Source organism: Euleptes europaea, chromosome 17 (assembly GCF_029931775.1).
Source record: "Euleptes europaea isolate rEulEur1 chromosome 17, rEulEur1.hap1, whole genome shotgun sequence".
NCBI lineage: Eukaryota > Metazoa > Chordata > Lepidosauria > Squamata > Sphaerodactylidae > Euleptes > Euleptes europaea.
Genome location: NC_079328.1, coordinates 898475 through 923095, shown reverse-complemented (window position 1 = coordinate 923095; position 24621 = coordinate 898475). Strand labels below are relative to the sequence as shown.

Sequence of the window (24621 nt, the reverse complement as noted above, 5' to 3'; positions counted from 1 at the left end):
TAAACAGAAAACTATTTAAATTATCTTTAGATAGATTTTTTTTCAAAAAGCATTTATTTTAAAAATCCGATTTAAATTTTAAATTCAATTTTAAAAAATTATTGATTTTTTCCCCACCTTGCTTTAAATATTTAGGGGTGATATTTAATCAGACAGGCTCTTGGACAACCCATATTGACTATGCTAAGTATAACCTCAAAAAGGTTGTCCTTGGTCTTCTTTGATTTTATAGGAGGGAGAGGCTGTCTGAGTCCTCCACCTATAGAAATTTATAAAATGAAATTACTGTTCCAATGTCAGAATGGAGCACCAATTTGGAAATCTCCAATCTTTAAAAATTTCTCAAAACAAATTTGCACGCTGGTTGCTAGTTGTTCCGCCATTAACACCTTCAGCTATGGTTAGAGCAGAATTATCTCTGCCCTTGATAACAACTCTAGTTTATAAAACCACCATTAATTACTGGCTGAAGGTCATCTTCTGCACATCTCCAGGCCTTTTGACCTTGGCATATGAAGAGATGAAGAATAACTCATGGCACAGTTCTGTGTTGAGACTGGTGGCTAGCCTTGGCTTCTCAGTACTATACTTAAGGACCTTTGGATTTTATGCAACCAAACTACTCATAAAACAAGGATTGTTAGATCAGAGTACTCAACCCAATTGTCTTGTAGGCAACTTGAGAACATCTATACTTTATAGACAACTGTCTTCCTTTCTCCTGACTCTTTCAGGGCACCTTACCAGTTTGAGTAACTGCAAGTACAGAAAGGCCTTCACCAGGGCACACTTAGATGTTTAACCATTCACAGTATTGGAAGGACGTTTTATTGGGATCCCATATAGAAAAAGAGTCTGCTCTTGTGATCAGAAGTCTATTGAGGATTTATCCCACATCACATTCCAATGTCCAAGATATGAGGTTGAATATAATAGATTTTTGTGGATCATAATATCCCACTTCCCAGGAAGATCAGGAGAAAATAGGTGTATTACTGAAAGATAGAGACAAATTCATCACTTTCCAAATGGCAAGATTTGCTGCCGCCATCATGGAGGATAAAAAGATGACGGGGGTAGAGGCCGACTAGAGTGTGTCTGACCTGTGACTGGGTCCACTCTGGGTCACTTGTCATTTTTATTTTTCTCTGGACTATATGGTCTTTCTTTCTTCCTATTACTAGATATATTTTTAATGAAGGATTTGTATTTTAATACTCTCTGAAAAGTGTCTAAATTTTAAAAAATTATTATTTTTAAATTTTATTTTGGTGGAATTTCCACCTTATACTGTCTTGTTGCTATACTGTATACTGCTATATTGTTGCTTATTCTGTATTGTTGCTTTTTTGCTAATGCAATAAAGACTTGATGATGATAAAAAAAAAAAAAAAACCTTCTTGGGATCAGCCTGTCTTGAATTTCTAATCTGTCTTTTTATGTTAGCTGACTGAGAAGGAAACAGCTGAACACCAACAAATACATAAGACACATCTACATCTGCTGCCTGGAAAGTAACCATTAATACTAACTTGCACCAGGGAAACTGATTGCTTTTTTTGTGCAAAAATGCTCCTTGATTCTCAAACAGCCATCAGTCAAACCATCAATCTACTCTAGAGAGCCCAAATCAGAATTTGTTCCTGATAGCCCAATTCCATCCTATGGATGTTTACGCAAAAGTGCCCCCTTATTCCATCAGCCTCACTGACAGGTGGGTGTGCACAGACTTAGGCCTCACAGCCTAATTGTACTATGGGCACATGGAAATAAAGTCCCACTGAGTTCAGTGGGATTTATTCCTAAGTAAATCTGCATAAGACTGTAGTATACATACAATTGATGGAGGCTAGCAATACTTTTAGCCAGTTAGGAACTGGACCGCAAAAGCTGCTTCAGAAGCTTGTCTGAGGACATTCTTCTGTCTTCTATCTATCCATGTTGTATATTCACTAAGATTTGCCTAAAAAGGCAAATGCAATTTGGGGCTGTATCAACAGAAGTATAGTATCCAGATCATGAGAAGCGATGGTATCGCTTTACTCTGATCTGGTTAGTCCTCACCTAGAGTACTGTGTTCAGTTATGGGCACCACAGTTTAAGAAGGATGTACTCAAGCTGGAACGTGTCAAGGAGAGAATCACAAAGATGGTGAGGGGTCTGGACACCAAGCTGTATGACGAAAGGATGAAGGAGCTGGGTATGTTTAGCCGGGAGACGAGACAAATGAGAGGTGATATGATAACCATCTTCAAGGGTTTGTGTGTGTGTTAAGTGCCGTCAAGTCGCTTCCGACTCATGGCGACCCTATGAATGAAAGTCCTCCAAAATGTCCTATCTTTGACATGGACATGAAGAGCTGTCATATAGAGGATCTTCAAGGACATGAAGAGCTGTCATATAGAGGATGGTGCAGAGTTGTTTTCTGTTGCCCCAAAAGGTCCAACCAGAACCAATGGATTGAAATTAAATCAAACCAGCTTTCAGCTAAACATTAGGAAGAACTTTCTGACAGTTAGAGCGGTTTGTCAATGGAACAGGCTTCCTCGGAAGGTGGTGTGCACTCCTTCTTTGGAGGTTTTTAAATAGTTGGCCATCTGACAGCAATGCTGATTTTGTGAACAGACAGATCATGAGAGGGAGGGCAGGAAGGGCTGATTGAGTCAGTGCTTGGCTCCCATGGCCCTTTCTTACATGCCCAGGGTAATGCAGAGTGCCCCTTTGGGGTCAGGAAACAATTTTCCTCCAGGCCAGATTGGCCAGGGATCCTGGTGGGGGCTTTTGGGGCATCTTCTGGGCATAGAGTAAGGGTCACTGGAAGTGTGTATGTGTGGGGAGGGAGAAATAGTTGTGAATTTCCTGCATTGTGCAGGGGGTTGGACTAGATGACCCTGGAGGTCCTTTCCAACCCTATGATTCTGAGATGTTTTCCTCTCTGGTTGGAAGAACAATGCCATTAGGCATGTACAGAGAGTACTTCTTTAACCACCACTTCCAGGCTGACATGAGTCACAATATGAACACCATTAATTGCCTAATATGTGTGAGAAGAAAAAGTTGCAAGTCATCTATGCAAAACTACACTCGTGCAACTATCATATCCATGATACAGACACAGGAGCAAATTCTTGCTCTGTGGAGAATTTCCATAAAGCGATTTAAGTCCTGATCATGATTTGCAGAGAAATTAAAGCAACTGCAGTAGATTAAGGTCTTGATTTAGCCGCACAGCCTCATTATTTTCAATATTCTTCTGACTGTTATTGATTAAGAGGAACAGTGAGTACTTTGACTATCCAAACATTTAAAAATTTTGCATACCAAAGGAAAGGTAGTTCATTGTTTCCTGTGTGCTGCTAAATTTAACCTCTTTCATTAACACATTATTTCGGACATATAACCCAGCCAGTTCCAAAGGCTCAAGGTAGATAACATTTCCCCCCTACTTTTAGCATGAAGCAAATTATTCCCCCCTCTAAAAATCACATTAATTCATTGTAGACATTTCCTGCATAAGATTAAAAACACCATGGTTGTAGTCCTTCTCCCAGGCTCCTTAAATCCCATTGAAATCAAGGAGAGTTAAGCAGTCCAAAAGTATGCATTGAAGGCTTGCGGATTTTGAGTCCAACTGGCAGTACAAACAGTTCTGCATTACAGCAAATTACAGGAAAGAAAAGGGAGCTAGCCATGTTCTTTTGTCTTATCTCCCCCTCTCCACCCGTCTGTCTGCCCTTTCCTGGAAGGCAGCTAATATGGCTACAGAGTACTCCTCGTGTGGGTCACTATCTTGTAATGTCCTACCAGCAATGTACTCTTTGGCCCAATGACTCATAAACCAAGCACAGGTCTTTTTACAGCCAACCAAGCATTCTAGCCATTAGATCAGTTTCAAAAACCGTGGACTGTAACACTAAAAATTTGTCAAGCTAAAAGTTGGATCGCTGAAGGATCATGTTGTGAAATCTCAGAAACTAAAGCTTTTGTTTACAGAAGGGAGGGGGAAAACAGAATTCCACAGAAGAGAAAAATCATACCCTCGACTGACTTGCCCGCCTTCACAGGGCTCTCTCTCTCCCCCCCCCCTGCATTCTCTAGATGCAACAGAGAAACGGACAATTTCCTCTGTAAGACCCCTAGATACTGAAAGCAAGCTGCTTTTGTAAACTCCTATCAATCTTCTGTGATGATGGTTGCTATTATACATCTGACTAGTCACTAAACCACCCGGACCTGGATAGTCCAGGCTAGCTTGATCTCGTCAGATCTCAGAAGCTAAGCAGGGTCAATCCTGACAAGTATTTGGATGGGCAACCTCCAAGGACTACCAGGGTGGTGACGCTGAGGCAGGCCCTGGCAAACCACCTCTGAACATCTCTTGCCTTGAAAACCCTACCAGGGGTTGCCATAAGTCAGCTGTGACTTGACAGGGGGGGGGGGAGGTCAGTAAACCAGAGAATGTACGTTTGAGCATAAGTAAGTCTGCAGTATTAAGCACACTTTCAAAGAAGTGAGTTCCAGTTAACTCAATCGGGCTAAATTCTGTGTAAATGTGCATAAGACCCATGATGCACGAAACCGCAGTCATGCCTTGCCTTCGATGCTGCTGGGCTATCGCTCAGGTCTTGGCTGTGCGTGCCGGGCCGGGGAGAGTTAGCACCATGGCCAGCTCAGCCACAGCTCTCTCCTTTCACCATCTCAGGCAATTTCCAATGGCACAGTTACCACTAAACAGAGGGTTTCTAGACACCCTGCCGAAAGACTTTAATATTTTAGCATATTGTCATCTCCTTACTTCATCCCCCCCACCCCCACCCCCACCCCGAGCAGCACGTCAGATTCTGCACAGGGACAGGAGTAAACAAATTTCATACTGCTGCTCCTGGATGCATTCAAGGTGAAACCAAAAAAGACCCAATGTACTTTTCAACCCCTTGTTGTGATATATATCTTTTAAATCTCAGAATAACTATAGAAATATTAGTAAAAATTTTATATGGGATTCTATATAGTCTATGTTAACAAATGTTAGCAACAGTAGCAACATTATTTTTTTTTTGCACAAAGGGATTTGTAGCTCTTCCGCACCCCCACCTTGCTCATGGCCTCATTTCACTGCTTACAACAACAGTCACTCAATGTATATTTACACCAGTGTAGTGCAGTGCTTAGAGAGCTGTACTAGGATCTGGGAGACGCGGGTTCAAATCCCCACTCTGCCACGGAACATTGCTCGGTGTCCTTGGGACCATCACTCTCTCAGCTCAACCTACCTCACAGGACTGTTGTTGTGAGGATTAAAATGGAGGCGAGAGGAACAACATAGGCCACTTTGGGTTGGGGAGAAGGCAGGTTACAAGTGAAGGAAACAGATAAATTTACATTACAGATAGAGTATCCCTTATCCAAATATCTGATATCTAGACAGATCTGAAAACGGGACCTTTTGAGCCAGCACGCAGGCATTAACTCACAGGCCCCCTCAGCAGTGCCATCGATGGTTCAATGTACACAAAATTATTAAAAATATTGTTTAAAATTACATTCTGGCTATGTGGATAAAGTATATATTAAACATATATAAAACTAAATGAATTTTGTGTTTAGACTTGGGTCTCATCCCCAAGATATCTCATTATGTATATGCAAAAATCCCAAAATATGGAAAGATCTGAAATATGGACCACTTCTGGTCCCAAGCAGTCCAGAGAAGGGATACTCAATCTGTATTACTTAATGATGGCACCTCTGCTTTATCCTGCATATGTACACACACAATACACATGCTTTCTATACATCTCTTGCCAAAAAAACTTCCAGCAAAAGAAGCATGAGGCCCAGCTATGAAAGCTCACTTTAGGGGAAGGGGCTCCATACAAGTAGGGTCATCGACGATGACCTGAAGAGCAGTGAGTAGCACAGAAGATGTGGCTACATACAGGCCTATGATCGCACCTTCCAAACCTGTATGTATATGGAGTTCATCACACATCATCACACATGACAGAGTACACAAAAGTCACCTAATGCACCAAACACCAAAATTATATCTTTGCAGCAAATTTCTCATGAGTGAAGCAGCTTACAGATGCAAATCTATATGCTTTTTTTACAGATTCAAAAGCCCTTCCCATCACCCATTCAGCATGATGTGGTATATTTTTCTTATCAACTATATCAATTTTGGCATCAGTAACATATATGCTAACAAGCATGAGTCTACTCAGAAGATCAAAGTCTGCATTGGTTTACATTATTTCTTATTTCTCAAGAATACTAAAGAGTGAAAGTACACATATTTTTTAAAGGGCTACTTGATCCATATGCCCCAAACCCAAGGGGAAGATCTGCTCACAGATGCACAGATCTCCTACTCTAGATTAAGACCAGTGGGTGATGTGCATTTAGACATGGATATCAATCCATCCACACTGTGTTGCTGTCAAATATACATGTATTCCACATCCCAGTAGTTATTCACATATAACTATGCACAACTAAAACCTTTCTTAAATATGTAACTACGGCAGAAAGACTATCCACTTATCTAAAAGAGCACAAGTAGCTCAATGCCGACTGTTAACCTGCTTCATTCCCAGGCTAAACCTGTGTTGTGAGGGTTTTTTTTTAATTCTTGTGCAGGGAGGAGCAGCCCCTTGGAAAAGGAGTTTGGAACCAGGTTACGCAATTTTATGGGGATTTATTGATTTATGGGGATGGATTGATAACAAGAGTTTTACCTCCCTTTAACTGCATGAGAAATTTTCCAGACTGCACCCCAGCACAGAGAAATTCGCAGAGGATATAGCTTAATCTAACCTAGATTAAAATAGTAACCTGGCATAAAACAGTAATGGCAAAAAAGTAATCTCTCCAGTCCACCAGAAGGGGGCAGCAAGGCGCACACAAAAATGGTACAGAGACCAGAGCCATTCAGCAAGGAGGCCTTTTTCCCTTCAGCAAAGGGTGGCACTTCCAGAGGGTACCCCATCCAGAGAGAGGATGAGGTGGGGGGGGGGGGAGAGGCGCTTGTATCCTCTCTCACTGATTCCCTGCTAGAGACCCCTCATTTTTATACTTGATTCAGCTTTATTCTTCTAAACCAATCAGAATTCTCCAACCCATCGTGGATTTTTACCAATTTGCTGACAGGGTCTTTTCACAAATATTTTGGTAAAAATTCTCGTATGGTCATCCAAAAATTATGAAAAAATCATATGTGCCTTGACTGGGTTTTCCCTTGTTAGAAAGCCCCAACAGTGTTGGATAAGGTCATCCTAAGCTGTGACTGTACAGGACCACTTCCACATGGTGCTCAACTCTGCTGCTGTGGCCCATCTCCTGGCAGAATCCATCTTAGAATCAAATCTTTTGTGACAGTCACCCCTTCTTTACATTCACAGTTCCCCAGCCCCCCCAAAAAGACATCCCTTTTAGGGGTTTCTGGATACTAACCATAATGGATACAGTAATGTATACATGGCACAGGTGTGTTCAGACACATGACATTAGTCATCAATGGCATTTCACCTGATTGGAGGGAGGTGTCCAGTGGGGTGCCACAGGACTCGGTTTTGGGTACAGCATTTTTCAATATTTTAACAAATGATCTGGATGAGGGGGACGGAAATCAAAGATTCACAGAGTTGGAAGGGGCCATACAGGCCACCTAAATCCAACCCCCTGCTCAATGCAGGATAGGCCTAGAGCATCCCTGACAAGTGTTTGTCCAGCCGCTGCTTGAAGGCTGCCAGTGAGGGACTACTCATAACATTTGCAGATGACAACCAAATTGGGAGGAGTAGCAAACACCCCAGAAGACAGAGATAGAATTCAACGAGATCAGAACACACTGGAAACGTGGGCGAGATGCAAACAAGGTGCAATTCAACAATGGCAAGTGCCGAGTTCTACACCTGGGTAACAAAAATGAGAAGCATGCAAACATGGACGGGGGATACACTTCTGTGTGCAAACAAGATCTAGGGGTTCAGGTGGCCTGTATGCTGAACATGAGCAGTCACTGTGATGCAGCGACAAAAAAGGGTAATGGGATCTTGGGATGTATCAACAGAGGCGTAACATCCAAATCACAAGATATCCCACTACAGACATCACATTTGTTAGGCTGCACCTGGAATTCTGGAGGCCTCACTTCCAACTCTATGATGCTATGACATAAATTTCTATAGCATAGCAGAGCTTCATGGTTACACAGAAGTGTAACATTATAATGTACTGCAGGAAAAACAGATTTCAAATTGATAGGAAGGAGGGTGTCTGTTGTTTGCTCCTGCTTCAGCAGTTTAACAAGGAATTCAGCTGCATCAACCTGAATTCAAAAACGCTTATCAGATTCTCTGCCTCGTTTCCCAATTTCTATTTGGACTTTAACAAGTCTCCCCCATCCTATAATTATGCATTTGATTTTTCCTACATAAATGAAGAACTTCACATTTACCACTGTTGAAATTCATTTTATTAGTTTTAGCCCAGTTTTCCATCCTGTCAAGAACATCCTGTATCCTGGCTCTGTCTTCTACCATATTTGCTGCCTCTCCCAATTTAGTATCATCTGCAAATTTAATAGGCATCCCTTCATTACTTCATCCAAATCATTTATAAAGACATTGAACAAAACAGGGCCCAGGACAGATCCCTGAGGCATATCCACTTCTCTCGGATGAGGAACCATTAACAAGCATTCTTTGGGCTTGTTACAGATCCACCTAACAGTAACAGGATCTAAACCACATTTTCCCAATTTGTCAACAAGAATATGATGTGGAACCTTCTCAAAAGCTTTACTAAAATCAAGATAAGCTATGTCTACAGCATTCCTCTGACTCAGCAAGGAAGTAACTCAAAAAAAGAGATAAAATTAGACTGACATGACTTGTTCTTGAGAAACCCATGCTGGCTCCTTTCTAAATGTATCCTTTCTAAATGCTCAAGGACTTACTGTTCGATGATTTGTTCTAAGACTTTTATAGACGTCAGGCTGATGGGTCAGTAGTTACCCGGATCCTCCTTTTTCCCCTTCTTGAAGATGGGGACAACATTTGCCAGCCTCCAATCTTCTCGCACCTCACCTGTTCTCCAAGAATGTAAAAAGAGCCAACGAGAGCCAAGCACTGACCCAGCCCTTCCTACTCTCTCTGTCATAATCTGCCTAAGTTCACAGAATCAGCATTGCTAACAGATGGCCATCTAGCCTCTGCTTAAAAACCTCCAAAGAAGGAGAGCCCACCCCCTCCCGAGGAAGCCTGTTCCACTAAGGAACCTCTCAAACAGCGCATTCCTGAGCCTCCAGGGTGAAAGCCCTTAGGAGGCCAGGAAGGTGCTGTGACAGCATTCGGGGCCCCCGCACTGGTGTCCAGAGTACTTACGCCGATGTTAGTGGCCAGAATGCTGGTATGAAGGGCAGGACGCTGCTATGGCAGCGCCGCTCTGGGATGCCGACGGGGCCTTGCGCCAACATCCCACCGGCATAAAAGCCCACAGGGGGTGTTCCGGCATCCCGGAAGGCATTCCGGGGGCGGGCAAAGGGGGAGGAGCTGCCATTAGTCAGCTTCCTGTCCCCTTTCGCCCTGTGAACGCCGGTGCAAAGAAGAGCGAAGCTGCACCTGCTTTTTAGCAGGCGTAGCTTCGCTTTTCTCTATGGGGCGAAAAGGCCCAGTTATACCCCAAAAAAGCCGCTAAAAGTTTGTTTGTTTGTTGGCGTGCGGAGAACGACTTTAGGAGGCGGCGTGGCTGAGCCTCCTCTCCACTGTTCCCCCACTCCGAATCTCAGGAATGCACTGTGTCAGAAAGTTATTCCTAATGTTTGGCCGAAAACTCTTTTCATTTAATTTCTACCCGTTGGCTGTGGTCTGACCTTCTGGGGCAACAGAAACCCCACACCATCCTGTATATAAAAGCCCTTCAAGTACCTGAAGATGGTTATCATATCACCTCTCAATCATCTCTTCTCCAGGCTAAACATACCCAGCTCCTTCAACCTTTCCTCATAGGACTTGGTCTCCAGACCCCTCACCATCTTCGTTGCCCTCCTCTGGACACTTTCTAGGTTGTCTACATCCTTCTTAAATTGCGGTGCCCAAAACTGAACCCAGTACTCTAGGTGAGGTCTAACCAGAGCAGAGTAAAGTGATACCATCACTTCGCGTGATCTGGACACTATACTTCTGTTGTTATAGAACAAAATCATATTTGCCTTTCTAGCTACCGCATTTCACTCCCTCCCCCCTTTCTGAGATTTCAGCTCAAGTCAGCTTCATTCCCTTCCCAAAGATCCATCTGGCTTGTGAGGTTTGGAAAACCTGATGTGAGTACCTTCTACCCTCCCTTTCTTGCTCATCTGGTTAGGGTTTTTAAAGTATATTAGAAGTATACAAGTTAAAACATGTATCTCATCGTCCAGGGGGCTCTCACACACCCCATCCCCTTTCTCTGGCAGCAGCCATATAACCCCCCCTCCCACCCTGTTCTGTTTACCCTTTTGCCTGGTGGATTATTTGCAGTAACTTAAACTCTGGGGTCATCAGGTCTCCATGCCCTGGAGCCCCTGACAATGTGTTTCATCACGAAGCAGCAAAATGACACATCTCTTTCCAGACTTGTCCAGGCCTCTGGGTCTCTGGTTTCAGGCTACTACAAATGGCTTCCCTCTGGCTCTGCTTGTCTCAGGCCTTCCTAGTCTAACGGTACAGTAATCCAGAGGCAGCATTATCCGAAGCTGAGTCTCAGATAGTCATCTGTGTTGACCTTGTGGTACCTTAAAACGTGTTGTGGCATCAGCTTTTGTGAGCCGGAACCCACTTCTCCGGTTCACACAATGCACGCACATTATTTCTCTATACTTGACTAATGCATACTGATGGGATGATTGACTGCTGAAATCCTTCATACTGACTCCACCGTTTGCATTACGTTTGAGGCAATGCAAGGAGACACGTTCTGCGCTTTTGTTAATGTGCCTTAATGCATTTTCACATGCAACTAATCACGTGATGTTGCAGTTGTCATGTGGTAAACGTGCTTGTGGGAACCAGCCATCCTCATTCCCAAATTTGCTGCAAGATCTCATGCAGTCCCATGAATACGGTTATCATTTCCTGTTATCTGAATTTCAGACGATCCCAAAACGTTCAAATTGTCTGAAAGGCTATTCAAATAAATGAGGCTATTCTGTTTCTGAAAATAAGGTTTTGGGAACAAAGATCAAGGTAGATCTTCCTTTTGTGTTAATTTCTTGAAATACACTTTCCTTACAGCAAAAGTAATTACAAACTTAGTTTGATCAACAGTTGCCCTCCTCCACATTAGGTGGTTCTCCTTGTCGTGTTAATTCTGCCACCCATAGTTTTGCTTTCTCAAGAGAGACGGAAAAGGACACGCCGCCGCCGCCGCTGACACCTTTCAATGAAACCAGCAGCTAGGGAACTCAAAAGGCGCGGGGGAGACGCGTGCCCGGAGCCTCGCCTGCCCTTGCCGACCGCTCGGGGTTTCCACCGAGCGCCCCACGGAGGCCGGGACGCGCCAGGGGGCCGGTGGGGTCAGGCCGCTGTGGGCGCCGGGCAGACGCGCTCGCCGCCGCCCGTCTCCGGGCAACGGACTCTCCCCGGGCCCCGCAGGCATCGCGTGAGCAAATGGCGCCCCCTCCCGGAAAGGCCTGGCGTCGCAGCCGCGTTTGGTGCTGCAGCAAACACGTTTGCGTGAATTGCGACCAAAACCCGCGCAAGACGCCTCTGAAACGCGGCCCCCCCGCCCCGCCCCCAGCAGGGAAGAGCGGCCGGGCCAGGGATCCGGCCTGCAGGCCGGGGGGGCTTCGGCCCGCCCCCCCCGCCTTCTCCTACCCACCTGAAGAGGGCAGACGTGGTCCCCAGCACTTGTGTGTGTGTGTGTGGGGGGGGGGGGGATACGCACGGCAGACACAAGAGAAGGACCGGGGGGGGGGAGAGAGAGAGGGAGAGAGACTGCAAGATTAACTCTTTCCAGGCCAGCTCCCGTTCGATGTGTCCGCATGCTGCCGGCGGGCGTCAGTGAAGGGCCTTTGCGCTGAGCCCCCCCGTCCCTCCCTCCCTCTCTAGGCCGGGGCCGCCAGGGACGGCATCGCTGGGCCCCCGGGGCGCGGGGGCTGCGTGGCGGCGGCCTCCTGGGCTCTCCTCCCGCTGCCCGCCCGCCCGCCCGCCGTCCCCGCGGGCTGAGCGCCCCCGAGCCCGCTGGCGTGGGGCGGAGGCCCTCGGGGCTTGGCAGCCAGTGTCCGGCGCGCCCGCCCCCTCGCCCTTCCCCCGCCCCGGGCCTGTGGCCCCCCGCCAGCCCCTGGGGCAGGGGGGAGAAGATGCAGCCGCCCCTCCCCGCCGGGCGCCGCCGCTCACCTCGGTGTCGTAGTAGCGCAGGTCGAGGGCGTAGGGGCTGAGCAGCGCCTCGCGCAGGATCTGCTCCAGGGCCAGCTGCATGGCGGGCAGCACCCCGCGCCCCAGCGCGCCCTTCTCCACCGCCTCGCTCAGCGGCATCAGCCCCATGATGGCCAGCGGGGCGGCGGCGGGGGGCGGCGGGGGCGGCCCGCGGGGGGGGCCCCGCGCCCCGGCCCAGGCGGCCAGCAGCAGCAGCGGCAGCAGCAGCAGCCGGGCGGGCCCGGGCGGCGAGGCGGGCATGCTGCTGCCGGAGGACGAGGACGAGGAGGGGTCCTCCGGGCGGCGGCGCCTGCCCGGGCCTCGGGGCGTCCGGAGGGCAGCGCCCAGCCGCGCTGCAGACGGGGGGGGGGGGGGCGCTCACGCTGCAGCCGCCGCCAGGCAGGGCGAGGGCGCGCAGGACGCTCCCCGCCGCCGCCGCCGCCGCCGGAGGAGGAGGAGGAGGAGGGGTCCGGGCAGCCGCGCCGACAGGGCCGGGGCGAAGGCGGCGGCGGCGGCGGCGGGGGGGGGGGCGCCTGGGAGGGGAGGCGCGCTCGGAGCTGCCACCAGGCTGGGCGCGCTACTGCCGCAGTCCCCCGGAGCCCTCCCGCCGGAGGGAGCCCTCCCGCCGCAGACGCCGCCGCCAACGAGCGCCGCGCCACGCGCCGCGCCGCGCACAAAACCCGCCGAGGGGCGGCGGGCAGGTGGCACGGGGGGAGGGGGGAGGCCGCTGGGCAAGGCGGGGAGGGGCGCCGGCGCGCGCGCGAGGGGGGGGCGGCGCCTCTTCCTGGGGGCGTCGGAGGGGCCGGGCGGCGGGGCGGGGGCTTGCGGAGGGCCCTGGCAGATGCCCGCCCGCCCGCCCGCCCGGCCAGCGGAGAGGCGGGGGCGGGTGTGGTGGCAGCCCCTCTCCGCGCTCCCCCAAACCAGCTCCGCCGAGACGGCTGGGCTGCGCGGGCTGACGAGCGCCCGCCCGGGGTGAGGGACGGGGGGGGGGTCTCCTCGGCAGCAGAAGGCCGCCTCACCCCGCCGGGCGCTCGGCTCCCTCCGGCCTTGGCGGCCCCCGGCACGCCGGGAGGAGCAGCCGGGAGCGCCCCCCGCCCCCCCCCCGCGGTAGGGCTGCCCTGCTCCGTCGCCGCCGCGCCCCCCCCGCGCCTCGTCAGGCGGGGCCCCGGCGGGACAGAGGCCTGCGGGCTGGAGAGTGCGGGGGGCGGCGGGACGGGGACGGGCCCTGCGGCTGGGGGGGGGGGGCGGCCCTCCCGCTCGCTGCCCTTCGCCCCTCGCCCCGCGGGGGTCGGCGCAGAAGCCAGGCGGGGGCTCCAGCGGCCCTGCGGCGCGGGGGGCAGGCGCGGCGCGGGCGGGCGGGGCCCTCTCTTCAGGCGGCCGGGAAGCCCTGCGGCCCAGGCCCGCGTCGAACGGCGAGGAGACCCGCTGAGGCTGGGCCCGACCCCCCCCCCGCCCCGCCGGGGAGCAACAGCGTCGTCCGTGGCCTGCTGAGCCCCGCCGAAGGGGTGGCCACAGAATCGGCGCGCAGCGGGCTTTCGGGCAGGGGTCCCCGCCCTTTGCGGGCCCCTCTGGAGTCCTTAGGCCAGGGTGGTGGGTGCAGCCGCAGAATGGCTGCCGCAAGAGGTGGGGCCCAGCACGGCCCATCGCGGAGCGGAGCCCTGCTTCACAGATTTGGGGCAGAAGAAGCCCTGCTTCACAGGCTGCCTTTTAGAAGGCGCATACTGTTGACGAGGATTTTCTTGCATGCGCGCCATTTACCTTCAGTGAAGATCTTTGTGCTGTGGTGGCAGCAAAGTCACTTTTAAAAGCCCACTCAGGCAACCGTATCTCCACTGACGACTCAGAAGCCCTGCTGGGCAAAAGCCCTCCCTGACCCCGTTCACTTACTAGAAACTCTTGGCAGGTGCCAGGAAAGGTGCCAGCGGGTGCATGAGAGCCCAGCGTGGTGTCACGGTTAAGACTGGCGGACTCTAATCTGGAGAACCAGGTTTGATTGCCTACCCCTCCACATGAGCAGCGGATGCTCATCGGGTGAATCGGGTTGGTTTCCCCACTCCTCCACATGAAACCAGCTGGGTGACCTTGGGCTAGTCACAGTTCTCTCAGAACTCTCTCAGCCCCACCTATTTCACAAGGTCTCTGTTGTGGGGAAGGGAAGGCAATTGTAAGCTGGTTTGATTCTCCTTAAAAGGTAGAGAAAATCAGCAAATAAAAAACTGTATCTCCCACTCCGTACTCTTTACCTGATGACCGGTCTTTGTCTGCTTGAGCTTTATATTTGCTTTGGCTCGATCCAGATTTTTTACCAACCACAGCCAGGTCGTTTGAAACATGTGTACCCAGGCAGCCACATCTGCACCTCCCTCCTCCCCAGACATGTCAATATGTGTCAGGCCTGCTTTCCTCTGCTCTCAGCAGTCTGTCAGACTAAGAATGTTTTGGTTTCAAGGCCTCTCATGGCCAAGCCTGCTAACTGTTGAATTCCTGTATTCCAGCGCTATCTCCCGTGGGAACGGCTCCTCGTTGAGAGGGGGGTTACCGTGACCCATTGTGACTCATGCTTTCCAATATAGGCCTTGTACTGTGCTACCCGTTCCCAGTCATGGCAATTTACCTGTTAGCTCTGTAAGCCTGTAGGTTTTCCAATAAATCAACTCTCTTTTTGGACTTCTCGTCTGTGGATGTTGTTTGTGGGATAACCACGGGGACAAGTACTCACATTTTGGCACGACTCACTTCTCTATTTTTTACCTGCCTGGCTGGAGCCCTGGAGGGTTCGCCAGGGTCTCGGATGGGAGCAGGGAACGTGCTCTCCAAGTGAATTACCTGTGGCTGGAGCCCCGGAGGGTTTGCCTAGGTCCTGGGTGGGAGTACAGACAGCGCTCCCCGGGTAAAGGGTTTCTGGCCGAAAGGGTCCTGAACCTTGGTACCCTCCGTTGGGAATGTTGGACGAGTACCCCAACGACCCTTCTTTGCTGAATGACGTTCTTGCTGAGGCGCTGCGGACGGATGCGGAGATCAATCGCCTGATTGTACTCAGTCGAGTTCAGTGGCGTCGCCTGGCTGACACGACCCCCTGGACGAGCCCCAACACAGATCAAAGTGCCCAGCACGACCTCCGGATACTGTTTTGTGGAAGAAGTTCGACTGGTGCAGGAGGATTTAGCAGCCTTGACCCGTATGTTAGCGGGTTTGAGCAACAAGAGCCGGTAGCAGCCCCGATCCGCTTCGCCCCGATCCATGGCGGGAACACGGGCAGAGGAGGCCCCGATCCCAACCGCTCCTGATCCCAGCTTGTGCTTGAAAGAGGCATGAGATGTAGCGGCCCGGACGGCCTTACTGTTGGTGGGACTGACCTCGGCCACGGCCACGGCGGCTGAACTCACGAAGCATTTAACCCCTGGGTTTGGGGCAGACGCTGCTGCTCTGGCAGTTCGGTTCAGCCGTTATTGGACTTACCAGATTCTTCTGAACTCCTCCTGTTTCTGGAGCAAGAAGCTCTCCCGATCGTCACAACGGCGATTACCGCCAAGCTCGAGGCCGACCAAGTGCTCGCTGACCGCAAGCGAGCTGAGGAACAGCTGAGGGCAGCAGATGCGGCGGCAGCTCTGGCGCGGGCTGAGAAAGAAGAGGAACAACGTTTGGCCGCCGTTTGAGCCCGCACGGTCACGGATGCACGTCCCAGAGACAGCACAGGATTCGGGTTCATCCCCCCATTTCCCCCGACATTTGGCCCGTCTCATGACGCGAACTGCGCACATCAGCTTGCAGGTCGCTTGATCAAACCGGACTACTCGGATGAGGAGGACCTGTATGGTGAAGGAACCCACTGGGCTACTGATCTCCGGGTTAGCCAGGCCAGACGCACGGGGGGTACTGGGGACGAAATGCGTCTTTTGTGCGGCCACAACCGGGACTTGAACGATCGTGTGGCCTGTCTGCAGGACCAAATGGAGCAATTAGAGAAAATGAACTTTTACAACGAGCTCAAACTACCCCAGTCCAACCGGTGCCGGCTCCACGACCGCAATTTCCGCCGCTGAGGGCACCACTTCTCCCCCCTCCGGGACTACTGGCCCAGCTGCCTCCAAGACTTCCAGCTCAGCTGGTCCCCGGAGCACCGGTTTTACCGGCTCCAGGAGCACCGGTGTTGCCGCCTCCAGTGCTGCCCCCAGTGCCCCCTCCCATACAGTGGAAACAACCTCGGTTAAGAGTGACCTACGACGGCTCAGTTGAAGCCCTACCCTGTTTCCTACACCAAGTGGACAGTTATATGCGGGAACAGGGACAGCTCTTCCCCACGAAAGACAGCCGGGTGCGCTTCATTGCCTCTCTGTTGACTGGGAAAGTGTAAGCTCCTGACCCTTCGAACCAGAAATCACCACAGAGCCATATAGAATCCAATCAGATGGCTTTTACTGGTCAAAAAGGCAATACAGTGCATACAGGGAACTATGGCAGCTATGAGAGTCTCACTAGCCGAACGATAATATAAGGCAGTAAATGGCGGGAGATTATACAACATCAGCATACACAGACAGAGTCAACTTTCCCAGGAGCAGTGTTCCCAGGCCTTGGTATGTGTGGTCGGCCTTGAGGCTAGACAGTACAGTACCAACACAGAAACAATACTGAAACAGAGATAGCAGCCTGACATCCTGCCCCCCTTAAGGCCCCCTCCCAGTCGGTAAGGGGGATGGCCTGTCCGGGTAGGCAGTGTGAAAGGCATCGATTAGTTTGGGGGCGGAGACATCTCGTGCGCGAACCCATTCGTCGTAGGCAGGGGGGAAGTGCTTCCACCGGACCAAATACTGTAGGTTTCCATGGTGAACACGGGAGTCAAGGATTTTGGAAACTTCGAAGTGCTCTTCCCCCCCCACCATAATGGGCTGTTCGGGGGGCGGATCGGGATGCCATCGTGGAGAGGCCGTATGGGGCTTCAGGAGGCTAATGTGGAAAACGGGATGCACACGCCTCAGAGTTTTCGGGAGAGCTAATTCCACCGTGACAGGATTTATGACCCGTGTGATCGGGAATGGGCCAATGAATTTAGCATTGAGTTTAAGGCACGGACGGGTGGAACGTAGGTTTTTGGTGGAAAGATAGACCAATTTACCCACTCGCAGTTCGCCCCCGGGGGAACGATGTTTATCAGCTTGTGCTTTGTATTTGCGCTTGGCTCGGTCAAGATTGTTAATGAGCCAAGGCCAAGTGGTACGGAGGGTGTGTGCCCAGGAAGTAATGTCAGAATCTCCCTCCCCCTCCACAGTGCTTGTGGGAGTGACAGGACCAAAATCCTGCCCATACACTGCATAGAATGGGCTAAAACCTGTAGATTGATGTACAGCATTATTGTAGGCATATTCTGCAAAAGGTAACATTTCTACCCAGTTATCTTGGTGGTAGTTAACATAACAGCGTAAATAACATTCAAGGACAGCATTTACACGTTCAGTTTGACCATCGGTTTGGGGATGGTATGCAGTAGACAATCCTTGTTCTACCCCCACCAACTTGAGAAATGCTTTCCAAAACTTGGAAACAAAGCCACTGCCGCGGTCACAGATTATTTTGCGCGGAAACGAATGTAATTTGAAGATACGTGTTACGAAGAGGCGGGCCATTTTTTGAGCAGAGGGGATTCCTGCGCACGGAACCAAATGGATTTGCTTGGAAAACAAATCGGTAACAACCCATAATACAGTTTTTCCCCCGCTTGGCGGGAGATTATACAACATCAGCATACACTCTCATAGCTGCCTTAATGTAAGCTCCTGACCCTTCGAACCAGAAATCACCACAGAGTCATATAGAATCCAATCAGATGGCTTTTACTGGTCAAAAAGGCAATACAGTGCATACAGGGAACTATGGCAGCTATGAGAGTCTCACTAGCCAAACGATTATGTAAGGCAGTAAATGGCGGGAGATTATACAACATCAGCATACACAGACAGAGTCAACTTTCCCAGGAGCAGTGTTCCCAGGCCTTGGTATGTGTGGTCGGCCTTGAGGCTAGACAGTACAGTACCAACACAGAAACAATACTGAAACCGAGATAGCAGCCTGACAGAAAGCCGCCGACTGGATGGTCCTCCAGTTTGACACTCGGGCCCAATCCATATGCTCACTCAATGAATTCATGCGAGCGTTACGATGACATTTCAAGGACCCTTTCCTGGGAGAGAAGGCCAAAGCAGCCCTCCTGCAACTTCGACAAGGCTCTACACCAGTGCGGAAATTCGCGGACAAATTCCAAAGGCTCGACAGTAAAATAGTGGACTGGACCGAGGCCACCCAAATACATTATTTCTGGGAAGCCTTACATCCTGAGATGTTGAACTGGGCTTATATGCGACGAGACCCAGACACTCTTGAAGAATGGATTTTACTAGCTGAGGAGGTGGAAAGTCGTCACCAATTCATTTTGCTGGCCCAACGTCGAGCCAAGGAGGGGGGCAACCAAAAGCCCCCTACTAAGGCTGCAGCTCCTACACCGCGGAGACCTGCTCTCCCCTCGCAAGACCGCATGTCTCGGTTTCAAAGGGGAGCCTGTCTCATTTGCGGAACCATAGGCCACTTTGCAGCAGCCTGCCCGCTTCGACCAGACCAGTTGGTTCCTTCTCGACTGAATGAACCGCCCCGGAATCGGGGACGACCTCAGTGCCGAGGCACCGCGGCCAACCGAAGCTCTGCTCCAGGACGGACCGCGCCATCGGCTCTCCACGTCGGAGATGCGCCTCGCAAACCTGCACCAGTGAGCCCATCGGGGTTCCGGATTACAAGTGCCTTACTTGGGGACGGCTCACCATCTTCGGATGAGGACAGGGACTGGGACCCCCCTGCTTTGAACCTTGACTCTCCTTTGGATCTGTCAAAAAACGGGCGGGATCTGCGGTGAATGGAGCGACACCGCGGACCCTCGCAGCTATTCCTGCAAAACCCAAAGCTCCAGTGAAGGTGAGTGAGATCGAAGAGACTGTGTATGTAAACGTAGTGTTACAGCGCCATAAAGGGGGCCCCCAGTTACAAGTCAGATCACTCATAGACTCTGGGTGTGCCCACTCCCTGATCAACGAAACCACTTTCAAAGTCAAGTCAGAAACCCTGCCAGCTCCCATTCAGTTTGCCCAAATGGATGGCAGTGATTTCAAGGGTGGGCCAGCGGATCGTCGCACTCGCGGGGTGGCGATGGGCATTGGCCACCACTGGGAACAAATTGACTTTACCATAGCCCCTATCAGATACGAAGTGGTGTTGGGAATTAACTGGCTCAAGGGGCACAGCTCTTGTATTGACTGGGGAGCTGGGACTATAAAGTTTTCTGATCCTAACTGCGACCCACACTGTCTCGAGGTGGCTGTTATACCTCCATTAACCTCGGCTTTAGTCTCAGACACCCCCTCGTCCTGTCCACTACCTGTTGAATATCAAGACTTTGCAGATGTTTTTGATGTGCAGGAATGTGATGTTCTGCCGCCCCCCCCCCCACCGCCAAACTGACTGTGCTATTGAAGTGGTGGGAAATGAAAAACTGCCTAAGAGTAAAATTTATCCCGAGCGCTTCCGAACGTACCGTACTACGCGAATTCTGGGACAAGAATTTGGGTCGAGGTTTCATCCGGCCGTCTACCGCCCCTTCTTTGGCCCCTGCTTTCTTTGTGCGCAAAAAAATGGGTGACTTACGCTTATGCATCGACTTTCGAAAACTCAGCGCAGTCACCCAGTCCAATGCCTACCCCATTCCTTTAATCTCGGACCTCTTGGGACAATTAAAGGAAGGGCGTATCTTTACAAAACTTGATTTGGTGGAAGCCTATTATAGAATCAGGATTTGGGAGGGCGATGTACCTCTAACAGCCTTTTCCAGTTGCTTTGGCATGTATGAATTCTTAGTGATGCCTTTCGGATTAAAAGGGGCCTCAGGGGCCTTCATGCAATTCATTAATGAGCTCCTACATGACTTGTTGTATAGGGGCATGGTGGTTTATTTGGATGATACTCTTATTTACTCTAAAACAATGGACGAACACGTTACCCTGGTGAGGGAAGTATTGCAATGCCTCAGAGACAATCAGCTTTATGCTAAGGTGTCCAAGTGTGAATTTCACCAAAAACAATTAACCTTCCTGGGCTATATTATTTCACACCATGGACTCACTATGGATCCTGACAAGGTGCAGTCAGTAACCAGTTGGGAACCACCCTCCACCCGTAAGCAAGTCCTGCAATTTCTTGGGTTCACTAACTTCTACAGGGGGTTCATCCCCAACTTCGCTCAAATCGCACTCCCCATCACGGATCTCCTTAAGACTAAGGGAAAAGGCAGTGCCGCCGCGTTGCCCTCAGCTAGAATCAATTGGACCCCCCAGTGCCAAACCGCTTTTGATACTCTCAAGTGACTATTTACCTCTGAACCGGTGTTAAATCACCCTGATCCTGATCAGATGTTCATAGTCCAGGTTGACGCCTCAGACGTGGCAATGGGGGGTGCGCTTCTACAGCGGGGGAGGGACGGTCTTGTGCATCCGTGCGCTTCTCTAAAAGGTTTGCGCAAGCTCAACTCAACTGGCCAATCTGGGAAAAGGAAGCGGCTGCCATCCACCATGCCTTTACGGTGTGGAGACAATTTTTGGAGGGTTCTAAAGTCCCTTTTGAAGTATGGAGCGATCACAAGAACCTGGAGGCGCTCAGGGGGGCCCGTAAACTGTCCACGAAACAGGTACGCTGGGCGGACTTCTTTGCACAGTTCTGTTTTGTATTAAAACATGTACCATGGAAACAGAATGTCCTGGCTGATGCTCTGTCCAGACTTCCCCAATACCCAACCAAGGTTGAATGCCCCACGGAGTCCCTGTTCACTCCTGCTCAAAGAGGTTTGCTGCCCACTCTAGCAGTCCAAACTCGATCACAAACCCAGCTTCTGCCACAGCCTCCACGGGGGCGGCACTTCAAGCCCAACCACGCCGGTCGGCCCGACCGCCCCACCCCCTCGCCTCCTTTGCCAGCTCCGCCGGCACCTGGCCGCCCTGGCAGCCCAACCAGCCAACCCCCCTCGGGGACAACCCCTCCCGCCAACACGGAGCCCACACCGCCAGATGGGATGGATCTAATTGACTCTTTTTTGGCCTCGCTTTGTTCCGATTGCCAAGCCAAACTCTCTGCGCAAACCCTTCCCTCCACTCTAACTGAACGTGGAGGTTTTTGGTACAAAGACTCTAAGCTGTATGTGCCTAAAAGACTACGGAAGGAAGTGCTACAGCTAGTCCATGGAGCCAAGACCACGGGACACTTTGGGTTTCTGAAAACATTACATTTGTTACGGAGGCAGTTTTGGTGGGCGGGCATGTGAACTGATGTGGATTCGTTCATCCGCAGTTGTCCAGTCTGTGCTACTGTTAAAAGGGGCCAAGGGAAGCCTCCCGGTTTATTGCAACCGTTAGAGACCCCCACTAGACCCTGGGAAGTAATTGTGATGGACTTTATGACTGACCTCCCCCTCAGCGAGGGAAAACTGTACTCTGGGTAATCACTGACCTGTTCTCTAAACAGGTGCATCTCGTCCCTTGCGCAGGTATCCCGTCCGCCCCAAAACTAGTCCGCCTCTTTGTGTCACATATCTTCCGTCTACATTCCTTTCCGCGCAAGGTTGTGAGTGACTACGTGGCTAAGTTTTGGAAAGCTTTCTTAAAATTAGTGAGGGTAGAACAAGGCCTCTCAAGTGCTTTCCATCCCCAAACCGATGGCCAGACGGAACGAGTAAATGCTGTACTAGAGTGCTACTTGCGCTGTTATGTTAACTATCATCAGGATGATTGGGTTGAATTGTTACCCTTTGCTGAATATGCATACAATAATTCTGTGCATCAATGCACTGGGTTTAGCCCCTTTCGGGCAATTTATGGGCAAGACTTCGGGCCCATAAACCATAACAATGTCTCCAGAGTGGAGGGGGGTGAGAGTGTTGCTGACTGGGTTCACACAATTCAAACAACCTGGCCTTGGCTGGTACAAAACCTGGAGCTAGCTAAACATAAATACACGGCTCAAGCTGATAAACATCGATCGCCAGGTAAGGTCTACTCAGTGGGGGACATGGTTTGTCCACCAAAAATCTACGGTCCAACCGCCAATGGGGCCGAAGTCGTGTCCATACACAGCTTGAAAAGGGCTAAACCCAGTGGACTGGTGCACAGCATTATTGTAAGCATACTCAGCAAAGGGCAACTGTTCAGCCCAATCATCTTGGCGCTAATTGACATAACAGCGTAAGTAGCATTCCAATACCACATTCACACGTTCTGTTTGGCCGTCCGTTTGGGGATGGAAGGCGGTTGACAGTCCTTGTTCCACCCCAACCAATTTTAGGAAAGTTTTCCAGAATTTAGCCACATAACTACTACCGCGGTCGCTGACCACCTTGCGCGGAAATCCGTGCAATCGAAAGATGTGCGTCACGAAGAGGCGGGCCAGTTTTGGGGCGGAAGGGATACCTGCGCAAGGTACAAGGTGCACCTGTTTCGAGAACAGGTCTGTGACTACCCAAAGAACAGTCTTTCCCTCGCTGAGGGGTAGATCAGTCATAAAATCCATTGCAATCACTTCCCAGGGTCTGGTGGGGGTTTCTAAAGGTTGCAACGGTCCGGGCGGCTTGCCCTGGGGTCTTTTGGCCGTAGCACATACTGGGCAACTGCGGATGAACGAATCCATGTCAGTTCGCATGCCCACCCACCAAAACTGTCTCCTCAGTAAATGTAAAGTCTTAAGAAACCCAAAGTGTCCCGCGGTTTTGGCCCCATGAACCAGATGCAGTACTTCCCTCTGTAGTACCTTAGGTATATACAACTTAGTTTCTTTATACCAATAACCCCTGCGTTCAATCAGAGAAGTTGGGAGGGTTTTCGCAGAAAGTTCGGCTTGGCAACCACAATGAAGAGATTCCTTGAAAGACTCAGTTAGCCCTTCCATGTCCGGCGTTGTGGGCACCACGCCAGCAGGTTCTGCTGCAGGTTCTGCTGCAGGTTGGGCTGTCGGGTCGCCTAGGCGGACGGGCCCCTGCTCCTCGGGACTGATACTTTGGGATCGCATGAGGGGTGGAACCCAAGCCGGTGAAGGAGGTGTGGAGAGTGGGGTGGACAGGCTGACCGACGTGGTCAGGCTTTGGGCTTCCCCTCCTGCGAAGGCTGCGTTGGGAGCCGGGTCTGTGACCGGGTTTGCACCGCCAAGGTGGGCAGCAAACCCCTCTGAGCAGGAGTGAAGAGGGACTCTGTGGGGCGTTCAATCTTGGTAGGGTATTGGGGCAGTCTAGACAAAGCATCAGCCAACAAGTTTTGCTTCCCTGGCACATATTTTAATACAAAGCAAAACTGGGCAAAGAAGTCCGCCCATCGCACCTGTTTTGCGGACAGTTTGTGAGCCCCCGTCAATGCTTCCAGGTTCTGGTGATCGCTCCACACTTCAAAAGGGACTTTGGAACCCTCTAAAAATTGTCTCCATACAGTGAGGGCATGTTTAACCGCACATTCCTCTTTTTCCCAGATCGGCCAATTGAGCTGAGATTGCGTGAACTTTGAAAAGTAAGCGCACGAATGGAGTTGACCGTCTTTCCCTCATTGAAGCAATGCTCCCCCCATTGCAATGTCAGAAGCATCCACTTGGACTATAAACATTTGGTCCGAATCAGGGTGTTTCAATACCGGTTCGGAGGTAAACAGTCATTTGAGACTGTCAAATGCAGTTTGGCATTGGGGCGTCCAAATCACCCTAGCCGAGGGCAGAGTGGCTGCGCTTCCCTTTCCCTTAGTCTTAAGGAGGTCTGTGATGGGCAGTGCAATTTGAGCGAAGTTTGGGAGGAACCCTCTGTAGAAATTTGCAAATCCAAGAAATCTTTGAACCTGTTTACGGGTTGAGGGCGGTTCCCAATTGGTTACGGCTTGTATCTTCTCCGGGTCCATTGTGAGTCCTTGGTGTGAAATAATATAGCCCAGAAAAGTCACTTGGACACCTTGGCATAGAGTTGATTGTCTCTGGGACATTGTAACACTTCCCTAACCAGGGCAACGTGTTCATCCATGGTTTTAGAGTAAATAAGAATGTCATATAAATAAACCACCACTCCTTTATATAACAAGTCATGTAGTATCTCGTTAATGAGTTGCATGAAGACCCCCGGAGCCCCCTTCCATCCAAAAGGCATCACCAAAAATTCGAACATACCAAAGCA

At 50.7% G+C, this 24621-nt stretch overlaps 1 protein-coding gene across 1 annotated transcript in view; it reads right to left on the bottom strand.

The window, feature by feature from the left end:
• Positions 1–12554, bottom strand: part of GABBR2 (gamma-aminobutyric acid type B receptor subunit 2) — a 725909-nt gene extending 713355 nt beyond the window's left edge. The window contains exon 1 of the mRNA XM_056862472.1: positions 12381–12554. Within this exon, the coding sequence (XP_056718450.1) occupies positions 12381–12527 (147 nt within the window). The 5' untranslated portion in view covers positions 12528–12554. The remainder of the gene's footprint in view (positions 1–12380) is intronic.
• Between the last annotated feature and the right edge of the window lie 12067 nt (positions 12555–24621).